The sequence below is a fragment of the Bison bison genome, unplaced genomic scaffold, assembly GCF_000754665.1.
Source record: "Bison bison bison isolate TAMUID 2011002044 unplaced genomic scaffold, Bison_UMD1.0 scf7180017860854, whole genome shotgun sequence".
NCBI classification, from domain to species: Eukaryota; Metazoa; Chordata; class Mammalia; order Artiodactyla; family Bovidae; genus Bison; species Bison bison.
Window position 1 is genome coordinate 28,275 of NW_011491426.1, and position 8,542 is coordinate 36,816.

The 8,542-nt window shown below is 55.3% G+C and overlaps 1 protein-coding gene across 1 annotated transcript in view; it reads right to left on the minus strand.

Annotated features, from left to right (window-relative positions):
• Positions 1–8,542, minus strand: part of SDHA (succinate dehydrogenase complex, subunit A, flavoprotein (Fp)) — a 22,842-nt gene that overhangs the window by 4,956 nt on the left and 9,344 nt on the right. The window contains exons 4-11 of the mRNA XM_010832339.1: positions 8,510–8,542; positions 6,477–6,620; positions 6,130–6,294; positions 5,083–5,231; positions 4,367–4,491; positions 2,730–2,898; positions 1,585–1,780; positions 680–851 (exon numbers count right to left, since the gene is read on the minus strand). Coding sequence (XP_010830641.1) covers positions 680–851; positions 1,585–1,780; positions 2,730–2,898; positions 4,367–4,491; positions 5,083–5,231; positions 6,130–6,294; positions 6,477–6,620; positions 8,510–8,542 — 1,153 coding nt within the window. The remainder of the gene's footprint in view (positions 1–679; positions 852–1,584; positions 1,781–2,729; positions 2,899–4,366; positions 4,492–5,082; positions 5,232–6,129; positions 6,295–6,476; positions 6,621–8,509) is intronic.

An 8,542-nucleotide genomic window follows, 5' to 3' on the forward strand; every position in this document is an offset into this window, starting at 1 on the left:
TATGTTCCTTTTATTGCTGATTTCCAAAAATTTTAAAAGTGCAATCCTTCAGGTACAGTAGTAAACGGTATTCTTATAAAACTTCTTTCTCACGTTAAAGGGAAAGGGAACCTCGAATTTTCTCCTTTGCTCTGAGAGCTGCTATGGGGCTCCCACTCCAGCAAAGTGGGCACTAGAGCTGTTGTCAGACTAGCACGTGGGATCTCTTCCTCAGCAAATTATGTTACTTTATGTCCACAAGGGGAAATCACAGGTAGAAACCCAGCCTCTCTGGAGGGGAGAGCCGTGACCCAGGCTTCTCTTGTCTGCATCAACTCATCCTTTTCTTCCTCAAGAGATGTAGTTGTATTTTGCTTCATTTATACCTACTATTTAAAACATTTCTTTGGAGATAATTCATACCAGGCAAGTAATATGTGATAAACCCCTTCAAACTAGTAATTTCCCAGGAGTGACTTCTGAGCAGAACATAACAATTGCAAGAATACCTGACTCAAGTCACTCTTCTAACTCCACCCAGCCTGTGTCTAGTCTCGGGTCTATCACCATGAAAATCTCTGAATTTGTTTCTTCACTTCTGTGGGATAAAACCAGGACTCCTCCACCTCCGCCCCCTCCCCATCATATGATCACAAAGCAAAGCCTCTGCAAACTGCCAGGCTCCTGAAGAGGCAAGTACCGGGTCTGCAGGACTCTGCGATGCTCAGGGCGCACGCCCGGCCGAAGACCACCAGGTCCAGGAGCGAGTTTGCACCCAGACGGTTGGCGCCATGCACCGAGGCGCAGGCAGCCTCCCCGCATGCGTACAGGCCGGGCACAACCTGGTCCTGGCCATTCACGTGCCTCAGAACCTGGGGAAAGAGACCAAGGTTAGTGAGCACGGTCTGCCCAGCTCCCTTTCCCCGCAGCAGGGGTAGAGAAAGGAAAAGAGGTAAGACTGGACCCCCCAACCCTGAGACACTGCCAAGCCCCCTCCCCAGCCCCCTGTGCTGAGGTCTAAGGACCGCAATCTCATGCCCAGGAGACCCTCCCCGCCACCAGATGTGCCCCCGGAGCCCCACGCCAGCTGTGGGTGTGACACAGACAGGGCAGCAGGCAGGAGAGCACTCAACGGGGAGGTGGAGGACCGGAGGTGTCAGTGCAGCCCACCTCACCGGACGAGGGACTGAAATAGTGACTAAAAAGCTCTCTGTGAGCTGCAAACCATCCACAGGAGTTAACTGTGAAGAGCTCACAAATGACTGTTGACAACATGCACTCCTGTAGGAAAAACTACAAATGACCTAATATATGACTAAGAAAGAATTAATCCAGTGCTAACAGTTGATTAAGGCATGAAATGCAAACACTGGAGGAGCACCAGGGCCTCCCGCCCTCCAGCAGAAGCACCCGTCACACAGCACTTCTGGGGGGGGGGCCCCCAGCCGATCACCTGCCCGGCACCCGTCACACAGCACTTCTGGGGGGCCCCCAGCCGATCACCTGCCCGGCACCCGTCACACAGCACTTCTGGGGGGTCCCCTCAGCCGATCACCTGCCCGGCACCCGTCACACAGCACTTCTGGGGGGTCCCCAGCCGATCACCTGCCCCTTGTAGTTGGTGGGGATGCCACCCATGTTGTAGTGCACGGTGGGAAGCACGGGGATGGGCTCCTTGGTGACGTCCACGCCCGCGAAGATCATGGCCGTCTCTGAGATGCCAGGCAGGCGCATAGCCAGCTGCGCCGGGGGCAGGTGGTGCAGCTGCAGGTACACGTGGTCCTTCTCGGGCCCACAGCCTCTGGGGGAAGAGAACAGCAAGGCAACAGATCAAGGACCACATCCAGGAAATGTGGGGTTACAGCATCCTGGTGGCGTGTCAGGCACCACCTGCTTTGATCCAGGAGAAAGCGCCCCTTTCACTAAGGCCACCTTTCTAGGGCATCTTTTCTCGGCACCCAAGCACCAAGGTGGGCCCCAGGGGCTGGGATGCAGCTGTGAACACGGCAGACAGCCCACCCTCACCAGGCTCACATCTGAGTGTTGGGAGGTCACCATCTGCGTGTTTTGCTGGATGAACGCATTAGTCCTTTCACGCCAAAGAACCACCTGTCTTCTTTCTTGTGCACACAGGTGATGCCTCCAGAGGCCACACGCCAGGCATCTAACCAGCAGCACCACAGCTGGCACGGTGTCAGGGGCTCAGACCTCACACTGCTTCACAAACAACAAATCCCACTCTTGAGAGCCCCCAACCACCCCGGGTTAAGCAACAGGGATTGGAAGCTCACCGTTAAATTCCCCTAGTGGCTCAGACGGTAAAGAATCTGCCTGCCATGCGGGAGACCTGGGTTCAATCCCTGGGTTGGGACCATCCCCTGGAGGAGGGCATAGCAACCCACTCCAGTATTCTTGCCTGGAGAATCCCCATGGACAAAGGAGACTGGCGGGCTACAATCCAGGGGCTTGCAAAGAGTCTGACACAACTGAGCGACTAAGCACACAAAGGCACCACACACTCACACACACAAACTGGTCCACAGATCTGAGAAGGATTCACAGCTAACTGCTAAAATTCTTGAACTACAGGTCTCTGGAAACCATAAACTGGCAAACAATCGACAGAGGCAACTGCACGCGGCCTCCGGGGTGGGTGGCAGGCTGACACACACAGGAGCCCCCCAGCCCTCACTGAAATGCAGACACGAACCCCAGCCACCAGAGGACGGGGTGGGCATGACCACACAGACCTTCCCTCGCGGATTTCCAGGGTCATGGACCGGGACACGACATCCCTGGACGCCAGGTCCTTAGCGACGGGGGCGTAGCGCTCCATGAACCTCTCACCCTGGCTGTTGATGAGGATGCCCCCCTCTCCACGACAGCCCTCTGTGATGAGACAGCCAGCGCCATATATGCCTGCAAAGAACCAACCGATGAGACAGTTACAACCTAACAATCGCTGGGTCTCTACTTCAGATGCAAATGCTTTTCCCAAGATACTCTGGGAGGAGCAAGGAAAGGGTGTGCAAAGAGCACCCCCTCCCAGGGGAGCAGAAGATAGAGAACAAGCCAAGGCAGATGGCGATGCCACAGCCTAGAAGTGGCGCGGCCCAGCTGCACAGAAGGCCTGGCTGCAGCGTCCACACAGTTCTGCTCACTGCCCTGACCGTGACTGTGCTGCGCCCTCTCAACACGGCGAAGTGCACCTTTAACAGCTCAGGTTTTAACGGTTTAACACCACGGAGTTGTACTGACTGGTGAAAGGAAGGAAGCCCGGTTGGAAAGCTGGTGTCTGCAGCAACTAAATGACTGACAAGGGTGCAGATCGCAATAGCCCTCATGGAGGCTGCACCCACCACGGACATTCCAAGTCTCCCCAGCTTCCCAGACAAGCCCACCAACATGATGCTGGGAAGTGCAGAGCCCAAACCCAAGTCTGGCAGCGTGGACAGGGAGCTGTGCCATATCTTGATCATCCCTCGACTTCCCTCAAGGTGATGAGGACAAGGATGTCCAGAGCTGGATGCAGTTTGTAGTCTGAAGCCTAATCCTTTGATTAGTGTTCTAAAGGGTTACCTTGCTTCTGGAACTAGATGCAAATTCCTGTCTGTCATTTTTCAGATTTCCTAGTTTCAATGGTCATTTCTTCCAGTAGTTTATTTCTCAAATATTGAAAAGGAAACAAACAAAAAAGCTCTAACTACAGAGAAAATCAGAAGTCTCAGACATCTTACTGGTTAAAAATAGCTATAAAACCACCACCTAATACACTGGTTTTTCTCATCCATGCCAGGGTCGGATGACAGTGTGCCCGGTTCTGCAGTGCTGGGGTGGCTCCTCAGCTGACAGGTCGCCCCAGCACCCTCCCACGCTCGTGCACACGTCGCCTCACTCAGGGTGTCTGGCCCAGCCTGCCACTCAGCCACCGTGGCAGCCCAGAGTCCGCGTGTGCTGCTTCTCCACTCAAGTGCCTTCCCTCCAGCCCTACCACGTGCTGGGCACTGTGCATGTCAGTGTTGGCTGCTCAGCCGTGTCTGACTCTTTGTGACCTCGTGGACTGTAGCCTGCCAGGCTCCTCTGTCCATGGGATTCTCCAGGCAATACTGGGCAGCGGTAAAGAGGCAGACCTGCTCTGGCCTCCCAGGGGAGCAGAGAGCCTCGTCGAGGAGAGGGACAGCCAGCAGTCACTGCGTTGCATCGCAAGCGCGCCAAGGTGAGGTGGAGCTAAGACGCTGGCTTCACCGCCCTGAGGGCCCTGGGAAGAAGCTCCTCGGGGAGGCCATGGTTCTGGACTGAGATCCGAGAAAGCAAGCATGTGCAACCGCAGAGGGGCCTTCCCATAGGTCCCGGTCACCTGAAAGACGAGGAGCCCGACGCGTCCTACCTGTGGGGTGGAACTGCACGAACTCCAGGTCCTGGCAGGGCAGGCCAGCCCTGGTCACCATGGCAGTGCCATCCCCGGTGCTGGTGTGGGCGGACGTGCAGCTGAAGTAGGTGCGCCCGTAGCCTCTGGAAAACACAGGCCGGCAGAGCGGCGACTGCACGAGTGTCCCCTCGGGGCCCCCTCTTTAAGGACTGAGGGGCCATGCTCTGGACAGCAACTCTGGTGCATCTGCATGAGCTGCCCTGGCCTGTCTGTGCTGTGTGATTCTCTCAAAGAATGCTCCTTTTACAGTAAAACGTAAAAACATTTATGGATCCACTTCTTAAAAGGGTTAAAGTAACAGACTGAAGTATTTAAGATGGAATTTTACTTGTTTTCTTCATGTGAATAAACAGCATTTATCTATCCCAGAAATCAGTATAATCACAGCATCCACCAAAGCAAAAGAGATGTTACTCCAGAAAGTGTCACATGACCCTCCAGGCCTCGGTCTCCTCGAGGGTCCACCCAGCAGGGAACTGCTGACTCTTTCCGGCCGTGCCCGAGGTAGCTGCTGGGGCTGCCCCTCAGGCCCGCAGCAGTACGAGCCCAGTGGGTGACTCGCAGCCTGGGCTGCACCCACCACCCCGTGACGCCTCCATTCTCACTAGAAACAGGAAGTACCGAAACGCAGCTTGCCTGCAGAAAAGTCGAACACCACAAAGGTAGGCTCTCACCCGGTGGCGATGACAGTGTTCCTGGCCCTGATGCGGTGGATGGACCCGTCTTCTATGCACAGAGCGATCACACCGCGGCACTCCCCGCTCTCCATCAGGAGGTCCAGAGCAAAGTACTCCACAAAGTAGCTGGTGTCATAGCGCAGAGACTGAAAGGGGGCGAAGATGGAAAAAAAGGGATCCTTCATTTGCAGTGGCACTGTAAACCTGACCGGTTAGAGACCACGATCTGAGGGGAGAGGGACCAGGCAGACCCGAGGGGAACAATGGATTCAAAAAGGAGCTGCGGACTTCAACCCTCGGATGCCAGCTCATTGGTACAAAGACCACAGACCAGGAGAGGGGGCTGCACATGGGCCTCATCTCAGCTCCATGCAGCCCTGAGAGGTGCCAGAGGCAGCACCAAGCCCCCCCAAGCCACCGGGGCCGAGCCACGGACCACGGGGTCCAACGTGGACCAGGCTGTGCCATGTGGCCATCGAGTCCCAGTAAAATGAGATGCTCAGCACATTTCCACCACAGCAGAGGGGTTCATCCTGGACTGTGCAGCCTGGACTTGGGATCTGACAGCCCTGGAAAAGGACGGGGCACTTGTCAAACCACCAGCCCCCACACCTGACACACAATTCTGACTTGAAAATCAATGATCTGTGCCCCCTCCTGCAAAACAAGAGTTCAGAAGCAGCACTGTTCAGAATATTGATTACTGGGCCAAAGTTGGCCCTGATTATCCAGTGACCACTGTCCTTCAAGTCACAGGTCAGATTGAACAGTTAAGTATTAAATCAATCAATTCAGGAACTCAGAGGTGGGGAAAGAGCTTCAAAATGCTCACTCTGTTCTTGAACTTTCATGACACAGGCCAGGGTCAAACCTGGCATGTAATGACCACCACTTACCTTTCCTAAAACAGATACTTTCAAATTAACAACTAACCAAATTACTTTGCCGTTCAGAAAGCGACCGCTGAGCTGACGGTGACCTGGCCCAGAGTGGCCTGCTTCCCACCCTCCACACACCCGGCCGGACTCCGCCCCGCCGCCTCACCCTTCCATACAACGTGTGCAGCAGCGAGTGGCCCGTGCGGTCGGCCACGCAGCAGCAGCGGTGGGCCTGCCCACCCTTCCCGAACTTGAGGCTCTGTCCGCCAAAGGCACGCTGGTAGATCTTGCCATCTTCAGTTCTGCTAAAGGGCATGCCGTAATTCTCCAGCTGAGGAACACAAAAGGAGACACCTAGCACCTTACAGGACACTCACGGCTAACCGACACTAGAACTTCAACACCAATCCACAGACCAGGGTGAACCCCCTCTATGAAAAGGTCAGCCCCGGGGAGCAGCCCTCCCGTGACAGCAGCTCACTGTCGCCAGGCCTGCAGCCAGCAAGGACGCACCTCCACCACGGAGGCGGGGGCCTGCTCCGTCATGTAGTGGATGGCGTCCTGGTCCCCCAGCCAGTCGGAGCCTTTCACGGTGTCGTAGAAGTGCCACCGCCAGTTGTCCTCCTCCATGTTCCCCAGGGCGGCATTGATCCCTCCCTGAAACACAGCAGCCCGTGAACCAGCAGGAGCCTGGCTGCACCATCAGCCTGCCTCCCACTGCCCTGAAGGAACAGATGTGGACAAAGCCAGCTCTTCGAGTGCCAGCGTCTGTGAGGGATCCCACCGCCTGGCAGACTGTGAAGCAGGTCTCTCCCCTGCAACCCAGAGACAGTTTTGGAGCCCCCTAGCCTCAGGCGCCTCGCCCGGGAGAGCGGCATGGGGCCTGAGGCCTCGGGGAGTTGTCTGGAGGGTAGGCTGAGGTCCCCTGGGTGAGGCTCCTTTCCTACCAAGCCTGGCACATAAAGGGGACTCAGAGCTGCCTACTGTTTTATGTCAAGCACCCAAAGGTGCTTGGGGGCACCAGTTAAAGGCAGGAAGCACCCACTGCTGAGGCTCGGAGCCACGCCCCCACGCCCCTTCCCCTGCTGGGCACTGCCCCACCCCACTCCCACAGCCAGCCCCTCAGTCACAAGAAGAGCGAAGCACAGAGCACGCGTGAGCAGCCGGCAGCACCCCCCCGCCCTGAACCGCAACTGCTATTCCTCTTCAGGTGGCGTCTTTCTCACAGGATACTTTCTCTAACTGCCCTCTCCCCCACTGTTATTCAACTGCAACTTCTTCAAGACTCTCCGGAGCTCCTTCCCCGGCCGCTGCTGCTGTCCCCCAGCTTGCTGAGTGTTTTGCTACCAAACCAATGCTGATAGAGCAGGAGCCTCGGCCAGACAACACACGAGTTAACTCATTCCCTCCTCCCTCCTCCAACTCTAAACTCAAACACATTCCTGATAAAGAAAAATCTTAAGTACTAGGGTAGCAGAATATAGAAAGATGGCTTAAAATGATGTGAAAATCAAATTGCCTTCCAAAGGAGTTATATAAATTTATATCTTCCCCAACGATGTAAAAAAATTCCTGTTTCCCCACAGCCTTGCCAAGAGTTTTGTCAAACTTGGAGATCTGCTTATCTAATAAGTAAAAAATTCTCAATAAATAAATAGTGCAAAAATACATAGCCTAGTGCACACACAAATGTTGTTATCCTTCCCCAATTAAACGTTCCTTTCTAGCGAACCAGCATTCAAGTCATGCTACCCTTTCCGCATTCCGTTTTATTAATATTGCACTCCACCTGAAAACCGTATTATTTTTGCAGTACTACCTAAAATGATCTGCTTATATCTATTCTTCCTTTTAGACAATGAATTATCCACAGGAGTTTATTATTTATTCTTCAGTTTACAAAGCACAGCTTTCGAGCAAAGTATCTGGACAGCTCGGTGGCTGAAGAAGGCTGCTGCTCCAGGTGTGATGGTGACAGGAGCATCCACTGTCCCAGAGTCACCACATCCTCTGCTGTCCCAACGAGGAAGTGTGCCCAAATACTAGAAAAGACGGCCACATGTGGCCCTAGGGTACTCCCTGCACATCAGCCAGGCTCCACCTACAGTGTGCCTAGAGTGAAAAATCACAACTGTTAAGTCACGTAAGTTCCCACCTCACTCACCCCCTTCCCTAAATCCAGAGCAGTACAGGCCACTGCTCTCTGCTGCACCTTTGTGCTATCATCAGAGCCCATCCCCAGTGCTGGAAGTTGGCCCCGCGGCTCTGGCAGACCCAGGGCGAGCGCACAGCTTGCTCCATCACGTGGGGCGAGAGCAGGGGAGGAGGTCACACTGCAATGGGGACAGGCGCCGGGGGTGGGGTGGGGGTGGGCGGGGCGGTGACTGGAGTGGAAACAGGAGGGACGCATCCCCAGGAGGTGGGTGGTGACAGCGGGTAGACAGCCCTGGGGACCGAGTGCCAGGAGCAGAGGGGGCACGGTGCAGGGCAGGGCTCCTCGAGCGGCACCTCGCAGGCACTGTGAGCACGACAGCGCCTTCTCATACCTGGGCCGCGACAGTGTGGGATCTGGTGGGGAA